This window comes from Oncorhynchus keta, chromosome 6 (genome assembly GCF_023373465.1).
Source record: "Oncorhynchus keta strain PuntledgeMale-10-30-2019 chromosome 6, Oket_V2, whole genome shotgun sequence".
Classification (NCBI taxonomy): domain Eukaryota; kingdom Metazoa; phylum Chordata; class Actinopteri; order Salmoniformes; family Salmonidae; genus Oncorhynchus; species Oncorhynchus keta.
Genome location: NC_068426.1, coordinates 28,776,100 through 28,795,427, shown reverse-complemented (window position 1 = coordinate 28,795,427; position 19,328 = coordinate 28,776,100). Strand labels below are relative to the sequence as shown.

General features: G+C 40.4%; 1 protein-coding gene across 1 annotated transcript in view; it reads right to left on the bottom strand.

Moving 5' to 3' along the window:
- Positions 1–19,328, bottom strand: part of LOC118385355 (transmembrane protein 132C) — a 213,351-nt gene that overhangs the window by 154,129 nt on the left and 39,894 nt on the right. The window contains exon 2 of the mRNA XM_035772439.2: positions 4,031–4,952. Within this exon, the coding sequence (XP_035628332.1) occupies positions 4,031–4,952 (922 nt within the window). The remainder of the gene's footprint in view (positions 1–4,030; positions 4,953–19,328) is intronic.

Genomic DNA, 19,328 nt, shown 5'->3' with positions numbered 1-19,328 from the left:
ATTACCAGTAACTCTGAGAGTGTTAAAGATCAGCATATCCCCTGCTGTGATGTGGTTTCAAGGATAGCATAACATTTCTGCATTTCTGTATTAATGGAGGAATTCCCCGATAAAGTATGGAGTTCGTCAACAAAATCTACATATTTAACTTGAAACCATTACACTATCTTAAAACATTGCCCTGGTGCGTGAGAATTTCTCAATTACAGTAGTGTAAAGTACTTAAAAACCTCTATGGGATCGGTGTCCTGAGCTTCAGGAAGTTAGATTTTGGTATGTCATTTTAGACAAAAATTAGTCCGATGCTTAAGAGGGTAAAAATACTTTGAAGCACTTTTTGGGGGGTATCTGTACTTTACTATTTATATTTTTGACAACTTTGACATTTACTTCACTACGTTCCTAAAGAAAATAAAAATACTTTTACTCCATACATTATCCCTGACACCCAAAAGTATGCTTAGCAGGACAGGGAAATGGTCCAATTCACTCACTTATCAAAAGAACATAAATGGTCATCCCTATTGCCTCTGATCTGGCGGACTCACTAAACACAAATTCTTTGTTTATAAAGTATGTCTGAGTGTTGGAGTGTGCCCCTAGCGATCAATTTTTAAAAATCAACAAGAAAATTGTGCCGTCTGGTTTGCTTAGTATAAGCAATTTTAATTTATTTTCATAATTCCATTTACTTTTGATACTGAGGTATATTTACAACCAAATACTTTTAGACTTTTACTTGAGTAGTATTTTCCTGGGTGACTTTCACTTTTACTTGAGTCATTTTCTATTAAGGTATCTTTAATTTGACTCAAGTATGACAATTGGGTCCTTTTCCACCACTGCCCAGTTACCTTTGACAATGCATTAGCAAATGTCCCCCGGCGAACATGTTAGATTGTTGAGCAAAAATTACAATACAGCTGGGACTATTTATCTTTTGAAAAGGGTGTTAATTTGTTCACGAGGAAATTGTGTTTTCATTTGCATTATGAATGGAAAGTCAATCCTGTTTCAACCTGTTACAGCAGCCACTCTTGATTGCTAATGAGTCCATTCCACTGGGAAGCTTTAGCCTGAAAAACAGATCATGAATTTACAGTAGTCTTAAACGATGTGTGTGGTCTTAATGATTAGTATGAATGATTAACATAGGAGTGTGTGTGTGTGTGTGTGTGTGTGTGTGTGTGTGTGTGTGTGTGTGTGTGTGTGTGTGTGTGTGTGTGTGTGTGTGTGTGTGTGTGTGTGTGTGTGTGTGTGTGTGTGTGTGTGTGTGTGTGTGTTCCTTGGATGAAATTAAAGGGCTCTAATTCCATTCCAAGATTGCAGTAGACTAGATTCTGATGCTGGTACAGTAAATTAGATCTTCCAATACAAAGATAATTAGAATCCTCATAACAAGACAGGGCTAAAATTACACTTCATAAAAAAGCGCCACAAGGACAATGACTACATTATAAAGATAGAGAGGGTACAGTACAGTGTAGATACTGTAGGACCACATTTCATCCATTTAATCATATGAAAGTCTTTCAAGTCAAGTGCGAAATATATCATCTTGAAATATTGACTAGAACATGTATTACTATCTAGGATGCTGCCGCGTTACCATATGTCCATGAATCAAGTCCAGTCCCAGAGATGCATGTCGATGCATGTGGAGCATATGTAGTAAGAGCAGCTGCCCTGAGAGATCTACTGTAGGGAAGGAGAGGGTTGAGGGTTGCCACAGCATCCATGAATAATGATTAAGTGTTACCCACTAGACACAGGACCCTTAATAACACAGATCCTGCACATAAATATACAAACACATGCGGCCACACGCACATGCAACATACGCAGGCAAACACATTTTAAACGTGTGCACGCATGAGCACACACACATGCACACGCGGCCAGGAACTCCAGGAAGCGTCTCGATGGCCCTCTCAAACAACCTCTGGAGCACAATCCAATATCACACACACACCAGCCCCCCACTCCAGGGGGTAACAGCAGGAACTTGGCACGGCCACACACACACAGTCACCCGGTGGGTACAAGTGAGGGAGAAAAATCAAGTGTTCTCTTTCTAGAGCCTTATCATCTGACAGAACTAACACAGAGTGGTTGCTTAGAACTGCACAGTGTACCCCAGGACTGGGTTACCACATGAGAGGTACACACACTACGAACAACACACACTAACAAACTACGTACAGTACACACCAATCCGCAATCAAAGCGTCCATATTGGGCCTTTCTTTAAACAGCCTGATATCCAGGGGTTTCTCTGGAGTGGGTGCACTGGAAGGCAGCATGTGGTTTTATGAAACTCTTTGAGGTTTTATAATTGCTGATTAGTGAGTTTAGGTTGGACTTAAGTTTACATATAGCAGACTCCCTGTGGAAACCAAATTCAAAACTTTTAACTTTGGAAAATTTGAGCAGCATGACTGTAGAAGAATTGAAGGAAAAATATGATACACTGTGCACTCAAGTAAAAGTAGTCAAAGATATAAATAGTAATGTAAAGCAAAGTACAGATACCCCATAAAACAACTTAAGTCGTACTTTACACCACTGTAACTGGGACATTCTCACACACCGGGGCAACATATTAAGAAAGTGTAATGGTTTAAAGTTAAATATTTCGATTTTGTTGACAAACTATATTTTATCGGGGAATTCCTCCATTAATACAGAAATGTTATGCTATCCTTAAAACCACATCACAGCAGGGGATATGCTGATCTTTAACACTCTCAGAGTTACTGGTAATGTATCTGTACTGTTGGATGTATGCCATCAGATGGCTGAGAGATCACAGTGGAGAGAAAAGGTTGGAGTGAAGATGTTTCTACTCTGTGTATTATCGTTATCATTGCCGCACTCCTCCATGATTTGGTTCTCTGTAAAGGTCAGCAAGATAGGATTTGCCTCCATTTTTATACTTATCTGGATTTCTCTCTCTCACTCACTCACTCACTCACTCACTCACTCACTCACTCACTCACTCACTCACTCACTCACACAAGTATATTATAATGCACACAGAGCAAATTCTCTGGGAGTTTATCATCAGTCGGGTGAGAAAAATCAACAAGGCTTCTTGGTAGATTACCTGCTCACCCAGATTGACTAATTGGTATGGGTCCTTTGTCAGAGCTCCACATTGAGCTCACTAGCGTTTTCCTCGGATGTGATTCTGATCTCAGGCATGAAAGTACACTAATGCAAATGCATATTTCGTTCATCTGCATGGCCCGTGAAACGTCTTCAGTCGCTTTGTCACTTTCTAATTAACACTCAAAGACCAATGAATCATAACGAGCTTCCCTCTAAGGCTGCACACTCAGTTCAAATGAACTACTCCTCAGTGTGGGACTGTTCTGATGTTAGGCACATTAAAAATGTCTTAATAAACACAGTAAATTGCTCAATATATTTCTTTGTAGAATGTAAATCATATATATTTTTGGTACAATTAAATCATTTTGATTCATGTTGTAATTATGAGAATGATTATTAGCTAGCTGTATGCATATAGTGCACACACGTTTTCAGAGGATAATATTTATTTCAAATACTTGGAAGGAGAAGGAGGAATGATTTCAGCAGCTGTGTAACGGTATGTTTGACTATTTCTTCTCACAAAGCAGATTAAATGGGAGTAAAATAACCTATATTATTATCAGCTCGTGAATATCTTGCACAAGGATGACATTTAAAAACTAAACAGGGTAATCTGTGAACATATTTAATGTATCACCATGACTAAAAACTCCATGGAGACAACAGATGAGTCACAGCTCTCTGAGCCCAGAGGTTTCCAAGCAAACCCACAGTAAAAGAAAAGTACAGATATATACAATTTTCTTGTAAATGTAATGGAAAATAAAGCTTTTGGGATTGAATTGAATAGCACAGTTTGTGCTTTATGTGAGATCTCCCTTGTAAAAGAGGTCTTCTGACCTCAATGGGACTTCCTGGATGAATAATTGTTTTCATCAAAATGCTTTACTGTGCCTCAGGGAGGCCCACTCACCTCAGGGTGAAGATCTGTACAGGTGACAGCGTGGAGAGAGCCAGGAAGGTGGAGACCGTCTCCCTCTGTCTGATTGGTTTAGAGGGCACCATCACCACAAAGTTACTGTCTAGCCTTAGCTCTGACAAGGGCTGGAACAGATGCACGCTCCCTATACGCTGCATGGGTGTGGGCCCTGAGAAGTACCCCATGGGCCCCTGGTGCTCTGTGCGCATGGAACTTCCCTTTCGTAAGTCCTCTGAGCTGCACTCCCCAGTCTCTGTGGACTGTACCATGTAGTAGAGCTCCACAGGGGTGCCCTGGGCCTGCTCCGGAGCTCTCTGCCTGCCGTGCCTCACGGTAGAGGGGTTAAACCAGCTAGCCAGGGGCTCCAGCTCGGCCACACACATCCCCAGCTCCCCCTTCAGACGACACATGCCCCGCACCTCTTGGGTCTCGTGGAAGGCAAACATCCGGACACAGGGAAGCCTGTGGATGGTGGTGTAGTCATCCCAGTCCCTGCCCACCACATAGAACAACACCTGCACTTTGGGCCAACTGGGGTGGATCCTCTCACTGATGATGAAGGTCTGGACCTTCCAATTGTAGGTGAAAAGGGACGGAGAAGAAGAGGAGATGGACGATGACGGGGAGTTGAAAGAGGGTCCATTGAAGGGTCCGGGGCTCTGTAGGAGCTCCAGGGGGATGGTTTGCTGGACAGACATGGGTCCGTAGCTGGCGTTGATGGAGGGCATCCGGCGGGCCTGCTGGATGAAGAAGGGCTCGGTCCTGGCCTGCAGGCTGGAGTTCCTCATCAGGTCCTGGTTGGCCTCCTTCAGAAAGAAGGCAGCCTCGGCGTTGAGGACCTGGTAGCTGACGGGCAAGTAAGTGGGCATGGGGCCATACCTCTGTAGACCCTCAAGAATCCCCCTGCTGTCTACCGCTGGAACACAGAGGAGGGGAGAAGTTAGCTACATACCTGTTAACCTCTATAACAAAGGGCAGAGCAGAGAGAGGATGAGAAATTTAGTAAAAAATGGAAGAAAACACTGGACATTGTGAACATATAGTCTCTTTATCTCTATGCTCTCCTGGGCATACACAGTTATATTATAATGTCCTAATAAGAAGTTATTTGCTACAAAGTGTGCATATGACATTCCCTTCATGCATTATTTCTCTCACTATATGAAGAAGCATGTGAAATTACATCCAGCAGTTAAACAGAGAGACTTGAAGACATGGATTAAGAATCGAATCTAGTCTACAGTAATAGACTGTTTCTACTAAATAGTCACAGTTCCTTGTTAGACCCTACTCACTCACTCAGTCACTCCTTTCCTCATATACCTCCTCTATCTTAACAATTTGGTTCACAACCTCCACACGCTCCTCTAGTCTGGACTCTGAACCCCTGTATATAGCCTCGTTACTGTATTGTTGCTCTTGAATTATTTGTTATTTTTCTCTTTTTATTTTTTACATTTGTATTTATTTATTGTTTACTTCAGTTTATTAAGTAAACACTTTCTTAACATGTATTTATTTCTTAAAACTGCATTGTTGGTTAAGGTCTTATAAGTAAGCATTAGTTACGCATTAGATTTCGACTTGATTTGACCCTGTTATCGACCCCAACACCCAGCAGGGCCTCAACCCCCTCCCCCTCCCCCACCCCCTTCAAACTCATCTACACCTACCCCTTCTGTCTCTCCCTCCTTACTCCTTCCCCCTGCCCGTCCTCTCTTCCCCCTCTCTCTCCCTCTGCCAGCAAGCTCTAAAATATTTGGTCTGATGGAGGATCCCGGGAGAGGCCATTGATTTCCCGTCGTGGCCAGGCCATGCGGCAGGGAGACACGGCAGTGATTTGTGACAGCCCATGGCAGCTTGACAAAGACCAGCCTGGAGGACCAGGCACAACAAGCTGTGGTCGGAATACCGAAGGCCATAAAGCGCAGTGTTTGACTGTGTGTCTGTCTGTGTGTCTGTCTGTCTGAGAGTTGAATAGAGACACTTCGGAGATTTTAATGATGGTTGATACTCAAGTCGTACCTGAAAGTAGGCTAGGACTACTGTGTGATGTTACACAAAGGCTGAGTACAGAGGCAGAGCAGGCAGATGTTTAACTGTGCTGGGATGTACCTCACAGAGAGAAAGATAGACACCTCTCTGTCTCTCTCAGTGAGAGTTTGCACACTGTCTTAGTTTTCACATACAGTAGTCCCATGATAGAGACACAGAAACTACTTCATTACAATCAAAGTGCTGTAATCACGTCCTAAATGTGGATTTAGATATAGAATGCTTTTCTTCATCTTCCAACGCTCAAAATGCAGTAAGTAAAGGCTCCCGAATCCCCTTGGGTCAGCAAATGTAAGATTTCATGTCTGATGTTCTTGTAAATCACATTAACTTCCAGATTTTGAAATACAGTTTCTAGCAATGAAAACATGATTTATGCAGATACTTGACTTGTTTGCCAAATCCTGCCTACTGTACACAGCCCTGAGATCAGTGAACACAACCTAACCCCAGAGGACATGGAATAAAGATCCTTGTAACATATTAAACAGGAAGCTCTGCTCCACCACCACCACTGGACATATGGGACATGTTATCCTTGCATAATTTGGGTGCCAAAAACCTACTAAACACAGTGATCATTTTTACTTTTTTTGAGGCCAAATTTGTATTTATTTTGTTATTTGTTCGTTGGCTGGGGTTACAGGTACAATATATAAATTCATAGAATTTCATATTCCCTTCATATCATATTTTCCATTCATTATTTTAAGTTAGTTATTTTCCACATGAGTTATTTTCCTACTGTACCTGCAAGGCTGCCACTCAAAAAAAGGTACATAAATACAAAGTATTGATCATTTTGATCATATTACAGAGTTAAAAAATAATAATACATTTAGTATTTAAAGGGGAAAAAAACTAAAATAAGTGAGCCTCCACCCCCAACTACCCATTCCCCCAACCCTGTTTTCCATTGCTTCCCACCTCCCGAAATACTAGGATTGCTTGTCAGTCATGCCATTTTGATTCCCAGCTACATTGTTTTTTAACATTGCGCCAAATTGAAATGGTGTGAGCAATAAATGGACAAAAGCATAGTTTACATTGTTTAAAGGAAATACAGTGGATTCTGAAAGTATTCAGACCTCTTCCATTTTTACACATTTTGTTACCTTACAGCCTTATTCTAAAATAGATTTTTTTTTAAATCCTCTTCAGTCTACACACAATACCCCATAATGACAAAGTGAAACATTTTTTTTTTTTTACATTTTCACAAATCTATGAACAATTTTAAACAGAAATAACTTATTTAAACATGTATTCAGAACCTTTGCTATGAGACTTGAAATTGAGCTCAGGTGCATCCTGTTTCTATTGATCATCCTTGAGATGTTTCTACAACTTGATTGGAGTCCACCTGTGTTAAATTCAATTGATTGGAAATGATTAGGAAAGGCACACACCTGTCTATATAAGGTCCCACAGTTAACAGTGGATGTCAGAGCAAAAACCAAGCCATGAGGTCAAAATAATTGTCCATAGAGCTCAGATCTGGGGAAGGGTACCAAAAAAGGTCTGCAGCATTGAATGTCCCCAAGAACACAGTGGCCTCCATCATTCATAAGTGAAAGAAGTTTGAAACCACCAAGACTCTTCCTAGAGATGGACACCCTGCTAAACTGAAGACTCAAGGTTGTAATCGCTGCCAAAGGTGCTTCAACAAAGTACTGAGTAAAGGCTCTAAATACTTGTGTAAATGTCATATTTACATTTTTCACATTTCTAAAAACCTGTTTTTTATTATCTGGTTAGTTAGATAATTGCAATTCACAAATAGCTATCTGATAGTTATAAAGTAAAATGTTTGCTTTGTACATATCTTGTTTTGTCTCTATTGCCATTGTCCTGGCTGGAAGAAAGTTTAGTAAATGGGTAAGTCCATATTAAGTCAATAGGGCTAACTGGCTAGCTAGCCTCTAAGAATTAGAAGCTTGCTACCCATGAGGAAATGACATCTACCTGACATGACATTAGTTTAAGATAATTTGGCTGTTTAACTAGCTAGACTACTAAAATTCACATATACAGTTGAAGTCAGAAGTTTACATACACTTAGGTTGGAATCATTAAAACTCCTTTTTCAACCACTCCACACATTTCTTGCCAAAATTATAGTTTTGGGAAGTCGGTTAGGACATCTACTTTGTGCATGACACAAGTAATTTTTCAAAAAAAATTTACAGACAGATTATTTCACATATAATTCACTGTATCACAACAGCAAAGGACCCGGTGAAGATGCTGGCCGAAACAGGTACAAAAGTATCTATATCCACAGTAAAACGAGTCCATCATGAGGTAGGAAAAGTATGTGGGTATGTTGAAGCAACATCTCAAGACATCAGTCAGGAAGTTAAAGCTTTGTCGCAAATGAGTCTTCCAAATGGGCAATGACCCCAAGCATACTTCCAAAGTTGGTGCAAAATGGCTTAAGGACAACAAAGTCAAGGTATTGGAGTGGCCATCACAAAGCCTTGATCGCAATTCTATTTGTGGGCAGAACTGAAAATGTGTGTGAGCAAGGAAGCCTACAAACCTGACTCAGTTACACCAGCTCTGTCAGGAGGAATGGGCCAGAATTCACCCAACTTATTGTATGAAGCTTGTGGAAGGCTACCCTGAGCGTTTGACCCAAGTTGAGCAATTTAAAGGCAATGCTACCAAATACTAATTGAGTGTATGTAAACTTCTGACCCACTGGGAATGTGATGAAAGAAATGAAAGATTGAAATAAATCATGATCTATTATTATTCTGACATTTCACATTCTTAAAATAAAGTGGTGATCCTAACTGACCTAAGACAGGGAATTTTTACTCTGATTAAATGTCAGGAATTGTGAAAAACTGAGTTTAAATGAATTTGGCTAAGCTGCTACTTCAACTGTAGCTAGCTGACAATTATGAAGTAAACCGTCTGCCTTGTGTATGTATATCTTATTTAGTCTCTTTTGCCTTCGTCCTGGCTGTAAGAAGGTTCAGTGAATCGGGGGGTGGAGCGTGTGTGACGTAATATAGTAGGCGGAGTGTGAGTGCTTCTCAAATGTAATGTTTTATGCGTTCTCCACACTCTAGTCTTCACAAGAACGGACTCAAAAGAACGTCCTCGGAGAATGCACTCAGAGCACGAGAGTGTGGAGTACAGTAGTATGCATATTGAGAAACGCCCCATATCTCTCTATACTCAGCCAAGGGGGGGAAATAATATTTTTTAAACCAATTTAGGATGGGGCGAAATGCTAGTGCCTACAAATACACTTAGAAGTTTGATACGGATCTTTCCCGCTTTGTAAGTTTGCTCATTTTATCCAGGATCGCTTACCTTGCCACATACATTTTTCAACTGCACTATGAGACACAGGGATTCTTGGTTAGGCCATGGGATTCCCACTGGCTGTTGGTATACAGTAGGCTTTAACTTCTTATGGCTGGGGGGCAGTATTGAGTAGCTTGGATGAATAAGGTGCCCAGAGTAAACTGCCTGCTACTCAGGCCCAGAAGCTAAGATATGCATATTATTAGTAGATTTGGATAGAAAACACTCTGACATTTCTAAAACTGTTTGAATGATGTATGTGAGTATAACAGAACTCATATGGCAGGCAAAAACCTGAGACAAAATCCAACCAGGAAGTGGGAAATCTGACGTTTGTAGGTTTTCAAGTCTGAGCCTATCCAAGATAGGAAGTGCAAACGGACCAAATGTACATTAAGGCTTCCACTAGATGTCAACAGTCTTTAGAACCTTGATTCAGGCTTCTACTGTGAAGGGGGAGCGAATAAGAGCTGTTTGACTAAGGGGTCTGGCAGAATGCCTTGAGCAAAGTCACGCGTATGGCCGTGAGAGCGAGCTGAGTTCCCTTTCATTTCCAAAGACAAAGGATTTGTCCAGTTGGAATATTATTGAAGATTTATGATAAAAACATCCTAAAGATTGATTCTATACATCATTTGACATGTTTCTACGAACTGTAATGGAAATGTTTGACTTTGTCTGGACTAAGAGCCTGCGCCATGTGAATTTAGATTTGTGAACTAAACGCACAAACAAAAAGGAGGTATTTGGACATAAATGATGGACTTTATCAAACAAAACAAACATTTGTGGAACTGGGATTCCTGGGAGTTCATTCCGATGAAGATCAAAGGTAAATTCATATTTATGGTGCTATTTCTGACTTCTGTTGACTCCACAACATGGCGGGTATCTGTATGGCTTGTTTTGGTGTCTGAGATTTTTGGATATAAATATGAACTTTATCGAACAAAACATACATGTATTGTGTAACATGAAGTTATATGAGTGCCATCTGATGAAGATCATCAAAGGTTAGTGATTCATTTTATTTTTATTTCTGCTTTTTGTGACTCCTCTCTTTGGCTGGAAAAATGGCTGTGTTTTTCTGTGACTAGGCGCTGACCTAACATAATTGCATGGTATGCTTTCATTGTAAAGCCTTTTTGAAATCTTTATAATTAAATTGGTGTATAATACTTGTATGTTTGAGGAATTTTAATTATGAGATTTCTGTTGTTTGAATTTGGCGCCCTGCACTTTCACTGGCTGTTGTCAAATCGATCCCGTTAACGGGATGTCAGACGTAAGAACAGCAATGTAAACAACCAATCTCACTCCTTTACAAAACATATTATACACGATTATCATGGTTGTTCGATCATCACACCATTACGGGTAGTACCACAAAAAAGTAGAAACACAGTTCAACGTCTTCTTCCACGGCAAAATTCAGCCACAACTCAACGAAATGTGAGTGGATTAGGGTCAATTTGACTGAGTTACATTGGCTTTTTCAGTCTTTGTCCTAGTATGCCCTAATACATGGATATTCAACTTTTACCCTACGAGGTCCATTGCCTGCTGGTTTTCTGTTCTACATTATAATTAATTGGACACGCCTGGTGTCCCAGGTCTAAGTCAGTCCTTGATTAGAGGGTAACAATGAAAAAATGCAGTGGAACTGGCTTCTAGGTTCAAAGTTGACTTTGAAGGCCCTATTATGATTCATTGTCATTTGTTTGAGCCTTTTGACTGACTGGGAGGCCTCCTACACTCTACTCTAGGTTACATAATACAGGAGTTAAGAAACATAAAGAATAGTCATCCTTGCTCCCTGTGTGACTAATCTACAGTGCCTTGCGAAAGTATTCGGCCCCCTTGAACTTTGCGACCTTTTGCCACATTTAAGGCTTCAAACATAAAGATATAAAACTGTATTTTTTTTGTAAAGAATCAACAACAAGTGGGACACAATCATGAAGTGGAACAACATTTATTGGATATTTCAAACTTTTTTAAGAAATCAAAAACTGAAAAATTGGGCGAGCAAAATTATTCAGCCCCTTTACTTTCAGTGCAGCAAACTCTCCAGAAGTTCAGTGAGGATCTCTGAATGATCCAATGTTGACCTAAATGACTAATGATGATAAATACAATCCACCTGTGTGTAATCAAGTCTCCGTATAAATGCACCTGCACTGTGATAGTCTCAGATGTCCGTTAAAAGTGCAGAGAGCATCATGAAGAACAAGGAACACACCAGGCAGGTCCGAGATACTGTTGTGAAGAAGTTTAAAGCCGGATTTGGATACAAAAAGATTTCCCAAGCTTTAAACATCCCAAGGAGCACTGTGCAAGTGATAATATTGAAATGGAAGGAGTATCAGACCACTGCAAATCTACCAAGACCTGGCCGTCCCTCTAAACTTTCAGCTCATACAAGGAGAAGACTGATCAGAGATGCAGTCAAGAGGCCCATGATCACTCTGGATGAACTGCAGAGATCTACAGTTGAGGTGGGAGACTCTGTCCATAGGACAACAATCAGTCGTATATTGCACAAATCTGGCCTTTATGGAAGAGTGGCAAGAAGAAAGCCATTTCTTAAAGATATCTATAAAAAGTGTCATTTAAAGTTTGCCACAAGCCACCTGGGAGACACACCAAACATGTGGAAGAAGGTGCTCTGGTCAGATGAAACCAAAATTGAACTTTTTGGCAACAATGCAAAACGTTATGTTTGGCGTAAAAGCAACACAGCTCATCACCCTGAACACATCATCCCCACTGTCAAACATGGTGGTGGCAGCATCATGGTTTGGGCCTGCTTTTCTTCAGCAGGGACAGGGAAGATGGTTAACATTGATGGGAAGATGGATGGAGCCAAATACAGGACCATTCTGGAAGAAAACCTGATGGAGTCTGCAAAAGACCTGAGACTGGGACGGAGATTTGTCTTCCAACAAGACAATGATCCAAAACATAAAGCAAAATCTACAATGGAATGGTTCAAAAATAAACATATCCAGGTGTTAGAATGGCCAAGTCAAAGTCCAGACCTGAATCCAATCGAGAATCTGTGGAAAGAACTGAAAACTGCTGTTCACAAATGCTCTCCGTCCAACCTCACTGAGCACGAGCTGTTTTGCAAGGAGGAATGGGAAAAATTTTCAGTCTCTCGATGTGCAAAACTGATAGAGACATACCCCAAGCGACTTACAGCTGTAATCGCAGCAAAAGGTGGTGCTACGAAGTATTAACTTAAGGGGGCTGAATAATTTTGCACGCCCAATTTTTCAGTTTTTGATTTGTTAAAAAAGTTTGAAATATCCAATAAATGTCGTTCCACTTCATGATTGTGTTCCACTTGTTGATTCTTCACAAAAAAATACAGTTTTATATCTTTATGTTTGAAGCCTGAAATGTGGCAAAAGGTCGCAAAGTTCAAGGGGGCCGAATACTTTCGCAAGGCACTGTAACTGTGTCTTTGCTGATGTCCACAGTCAAAGAGATATTCCACATCAGGATGGAAAGAGTAAGATGAAAGAGAGTGGGGAGAAAGGTGGAGAATGAATGAGAGGGAGAAAGACCTTAATTCCCTGCGAACTGGAAAGAGCAAAATACTTTGGAAGAACATTCTCAGCTCCCTCAGCAGCAGTTAATGAAAGTGCATGGACCAGTTTATATAGTAACCAAATTCAATTCCCGAGGAATAGTCACCAAACCGATGGCCAACAACCACCTGAGCCACTACCTGTTCACCCCGCTATCATCCAGAAGGTGAGGTCAGTACAGGTGCATCAAAGCTGGGACCGAGAGACTGAAAAACAGCTTCTATGTCACACCCTGGCCATAGAGAGGCTTTAATTCTCTATCTTTGTTAGGACAGGGTGTGACTAGGGTGGGCATTCTAGTTTCTTTATTTCTACGTTGGGGTGGTTCCCAATCAGAGGCAGCTGTCTACCGTTGTCTCTGATTGGGGATCATATATAAGTTGTTCCTTCTTCGTTTGGGTTTTGTGGGTAGTTGTTTTCTGTTGGTGTCTGCACCTGACAGAACTGTTTTGTTTTTGGTCAACTTTGTTATTTTGTTGCAGTGTTCAGTTTTATTAAAGAATCATGAATGCCTACCACGCTGCACCTTGGTCTCCTTCTTCATCAGACGACAGACATTACATTCTATCTCAAGGCCATCAGACTGTTAAACAGCAATTACTAGCACATACAGACTTGTAATCATTGGCCACTTTAATAAATTGATCACTAGTCACTTTAATAATGGCACTTTAATAATGTTTACATATCTGCATTACTAATCTCATATGTACAGTGCCTTGTGAAAGTATTCGGCCCCCTTGAACTTTGCGACCTTTTGCCACATTTCAGGCTTCAAACATAAAGATATAACACTGTATTTTTTTGTGAAGAATCAACAACAAGTGGGACACAATCATGAAGTGGAACAACATTTATTGGATATTTCAAACTTTTTTAACAAATAAAAAACTGAAAAATTGGGCGTGCAAAATGCATGTTAGCATATGTCATTCTGTCATTGCTCATCCATATATTTGTATATTCTTATTCCATTCCTTAGATTTGTGTTTTAGGTATTTGTTGTGGAATTGTTCAATTACTTGTTAGATATTGCTGCACTGTTGGAACTAGAAGCACAAGCATATAGGCTCCACTCACAATAACGTCTACTAACCATGTGTAGGTGACCAATAAAATTGGATTTGATTTGAACATTAAGCCACCAAACAAATGGCTATTCTGCTCTACAAACAGAGAGACAGGTGGGTCTCAAATGTACATTTACCCAGAATGCTTGCTGACATTTGTCCCTCCATTTTCACATTGCAGTCTGAAGTCCTATTGATAACTCCTCGTAGTCCAAAATGACATTTTGCAAAGCATTAAACAAAAATGCTCCGAATGTATCAAAAAAATAAAAAGAGATGTGCTTTGATGTGTGCTTTTTTAAGACCAGGCTCTTCCACTTGCCTATGAAAAGCTTCGTTCTCTGTTGAGAAACTGCTTGGGGACCTTGATGTCACCATCAATACTGTCAGTCTGTATAAGTGGAAACTTTTCCCTTTTTAACCAACATTTTTGACTCTTCAAAGGTTCAGTATAAAATCCAGCAGCTTTTAGCAGAAGCACTGTCATTGGCAAACTGGAGAAGATTAAAAACCTTAACAAAGACCGTTACTGATAATGCCTCCTCACACAAAAAAAGAACAAGATGGTAATTGAGGGTTTCTAAACCAATTGAGTACAATAAGTTATTCAGCTTTGTGTAGGCTGAAGAGAATGCTTGTTGTTGCCAGACCACAGTGTTTCAGCAAACAACAGCAAGAGCTGATCGCAAACTTGGACTGCTTACAGAGTAACTTATTACATGTGTGACTCTTGCAACAGTGCGAAACACTACCAATGGTCATGTAGTCAGGACTAACAACCATGGTCAGTAAATGCTGACACAGACAGACACATAGCATCAGTGAAGGTGGCAAAGTTGTTGATGACCTTAAGAGGAGCGACTGGGGAGAGTAAGAGCCTGGAGCTGAGTCTCCGGCCCTCAGGGGTAGTCAGCCAGTCAGAATCCAGTTTGGGCTACAGTAATTGGAGTGCCTTTAGGCTAGCTCACACTCGACTACCCAGCGTGTCCAGCAATATAATCTCAGTATTAGTGAGGAATGTGTGTAGGCTGGGATAATAGCCGTGACCAGAGAGAACAGATGACCATACTAATCGCTAAGTGCCCAGCGTGTGTACCTTGACATAGTATGTCACACAAGAGCCAAGGTAAAGCCGGGTTGGAGCAGAGGGGCATTTAGAAGTCTGGGGGTTAATCAGATCACTTATAGAGCCGGGCTGCACTTCATCTTTCATCGCCGGGCAACACTGCAATACTGCAATCAATACTTTAAATTATATTTCCCATTTGTGAAAAATTGAACAAAATAAGGCATTGTGACTGGGCTGAGATGGATGAGGTGAGTCTTAATATATTTTATGGACAACAACAATAAGTCTTCCCTTCAGTTGTTCTCTGGATGACAGGCTCAAGTTGTTTTCCTTCTGACAAGATCAGAGAAGGGCGGTCTATGGCTTTACCTGCTGGTGCTCTCAGTATACACACTGGGCCTTTACTTTGGTAAGCACATCATGCTCTCTCTCTATCCAACCAAACATCAACCCAGATAGGACCAGGGCCAGACAGTGTCTGTCTAAGCATTTGCACTCCGGTCCAGATGAGTATGTGAGGCGTGAGGCAAGGATGTGTGTGAGGAGTGAGGAATCATAAACCTCCAGTCAGAGGAAAAGCAAGCCACAGACAGTCATCTCTCTCAGATGAATGAGCCTCCATCACATCGTAGCACAACGCACTCCTTACTGCCATACTGATGGTCATTATCTAGGAAAAAAGGATGAGGCACATACAGAAGACACTCATCAAGGACATTGTTAAAATTAAATTTATATGCAACAATTCTAGTTCTAGTCATCATGTTATTTTATTGTGTTACTTTATATTACAATTTTTACTTTATTTTATTTAGTAAATATTTTCTTAACTCTATTTCTGCAACTGCATTGTTGGTTAAGGGCTTGTAAGTAAACATTACACGGTGTCATGACGTTGTCCTAGAGGTAGGTTTATGACAGTCATAAATACCTCTACCCCACTTTTTCCCCTCTCTACCCTACTGATGTTACATTTGCAAAACCCTTGGTTAACATAGAGATTCTGGGAACATCAGAAGTTGGGGGGAAATTAACTATATTCTGGTAATCCGACCAAGTGTACATATGCGGTGGTACTTAATGAATATTAGGTCAGTTCGGTTGTCATCTGAGACATTCTAATCAATGATAAGATGACATAAACTCTCCAGTGGAAAGTCTACACATCAGAGTTATCGGATTCACATGGAATTGTTGTTCAATTTAAACGTTTGAATATGAAATGATTCGTGATTGGATGAAATGTGATTTTAGCTTCTAAAATGTGAATTTGGGTTTTCATAAGGTAGGGCTCTGCTCAATCAGTGGCCCACCCCTGTGAAGGGACATGGGCTATAAAACGTTTCAAACACGCCCTCCTCTCCCTTCCTACATAAAGCCTTGACGACAATATAACCTCCTGCTCCGAGGATGTGAGGTCGACGGTCCGATGTCAGAATGGTTTAGATAATAACTACAGAACAAAGCCAACATCGGTGTGAGCTTTGGTTGCGAATGGTATGAACTTTGAACTCTTGTTCACTACAGAAGTGATACCTCCTAGCTGTTGAGTTAACAACAGCAGATGCAAAAGAGGGTTAGGAAGGAACAGACAGAGTATCCCGTCTATCACACAACGATGTTACTACAACGTATCCAATTGACCACCACAGACATTCTTCAAATGCCAAAGGACTCGGTTTGGCAACACGGCCTTCCATCTACCACCAACCTACCGAAGCGCAGCTCAGAGTAAATATTTATTGCATTTTTCTTTTCCAAATGGGCGGTAATTTAGAATGCATAAGATACTGTATTTTACAATAGCACAGCTTTGCCCTTTGTTCCTCAGTCTTCCCGCTCTTTCACTCAAATCCAGCCCCTTTTCTTTTGTGTAACCAACTGTCATATCTGTTCCCACTAGGGACGTTTTCCTTTATGACGTCATTTGTAATCAAGTTATGATTTAATTATGTGTATGTGTAATTTTGTCTGATTAGTTAGGTATTTCGTAAATAAATAATTAAACCCAATTTTGTATTGCTGATTCAACTTGTTAGCCAGGGTTTGTGCAGATAACCAAGAATTTACAACTTTCAGATGAGACTGAATTAAGATGACGATTAATATTGACTGCTATTGATGTAAAATATTACTAGGTCTTTAAAAGTTTATTCGGAAGATAACAGCTCTATAAATATTATTTTGTGGTGCCCCGACTCTCTAGTTAATTACATTGACATGATTAGCTCAATCAGGTAATACTAATTACGGAGAAGTTATTTTATAGAGTAGCATGTCATATCACTTAATCCGGCATAGCCAAAGACACGACAATGGTAAAGTCTACACCTGTTGTATTCGGCGCATGTGACAAATAACATTTGATTTGATTTGACATACAGTACCACTTAAATGTTTGGACACACCTACTCATTCAAGGGTTTTTCTTTATTTGTACTATTTTCTACATTGTAGAATAAGAGTGAAGACATCAAAACTATGAAATAACACATATGGAATCATGTAGTAACCAAAAAAAGTGTTAAACAAATATATTTTTTATTTGAGATTCTTCAAAGTAGCCACCCTTTGCCTTGATGACAGCTTTGCACACTCTTGGCATTCTCTCAACCAACTTCACCTGTAATGTCTTGAAGGAATTCCCACATATGCGGAGCACTTTTTGGTTGTTTTTCCTATACTCTGCGGTCCAACTCATCCCAATTCCTCTCAATTGGGTTGAGGTCGGGTGATTATGGAGGCAAGTTCATTTGATGTAGCACTCCATCACTCTCCTTCTTGATCAAATAGCCCTTACACAGCCTAGAGGTGTGTAAACCAGATGGGATGGCGTATCGCTGCAGAATGCTGTGGTAGCTATTCTGGTTAAGTGTGCCTTGAATTCTAAATAAATCACAGACGGTGTCACCAGCTTTGCACCCCCACACCATCACACCTCCTCCTGTATGCTTCACGGTGGGAACTACACATGTAGAGATTATCCGTTCACCTACTCTGCATCTCACAAAGACACAGAGGTTGGAACCAAAAATCTCAAGGTTGGACTCATCAGACCAAAAGGACAGATTTCCACCAGTCTAATGTCCATTGCTCATGTTTCTTGTCCCAAGAAAGTCTCTTCTTAATATTGGTGTCCTTTAGTAGTGGTTTCTTTGCAGAAATTCGACCAAGAAGGCCTGATTCACGCAGTCTCCTCTGAACAGTTGATGTTGGATGTGTCTGTTACTTGAACTCTGTGAAGCATTTACTTGAGCTGCAATCTGAGGTGCAGTTAACTCTAATAAACTTATCCTCTGCAGCAGAGGTAACTCTGGGTCTTTCTTTCCCGTGGCAGTTCTCCATCATAGCACTTGATGGTTTTTGCGACTGCACTTGAAGAAACCTTCAAAGTTCTTGAACTCTTCCGGATCGACTGACCTTCATGTCTTAAGGTAATTTATGGAATGTCGTTTCTCTTTGCTTATTTGAGCTGTTCTTGCCATAATATGGATTTGGTATTTTACCAAATAGTGCTATCCTCTGTAAACCACCCCTATCTTGTCACAACACAACTGATTGGCTCAAACACATTAAGAAGGAAATATATTACACAAATTAACTTTTAACAAGGCACACACTTGAAATGCATTCCAGTTCACTACCTCATGAAGCTAGTTGAGAGAATGCCAAGAGTGTGCAAAGCTGTCATCAAGGCAGTGGGTGGCTACTCTGAAGAATCTCAAATATATTTTTTGGTTACTACATGATTCCATATGTGTTATTTCATAGTTTTGATGTCTTCACAATTATTCTACAATGTAGGAAATAGTACAAATAAAGATAAACCCTTGAATGAGTAGGTATGCCCAAAAATTTGACTGGTACTGTATGTCTGTAGAATATTTATTAAAGACATTTCAGCTAATATACTGTATAATGTCCTGCAGGACGTTGGAAAAGCAAATAACCACGCAATTAGAAAATATATTTGGTATCAAGGACTATACTGAAGGACAAATTCTACTTCCATTATTCACATTTATCAAATCTCTGTAGAATGGAGAAACATCTGGAAAAAAATATAATTGACCAAAGTCGACATGAGATGGAGCTGAATCAAGTAGTTTGTTGTTGTTGTTTCCACGGTAAGTTCTTCACAGCACAAGCAGCCCCCAATTAGAGCTTAAAGGTAAATGCTC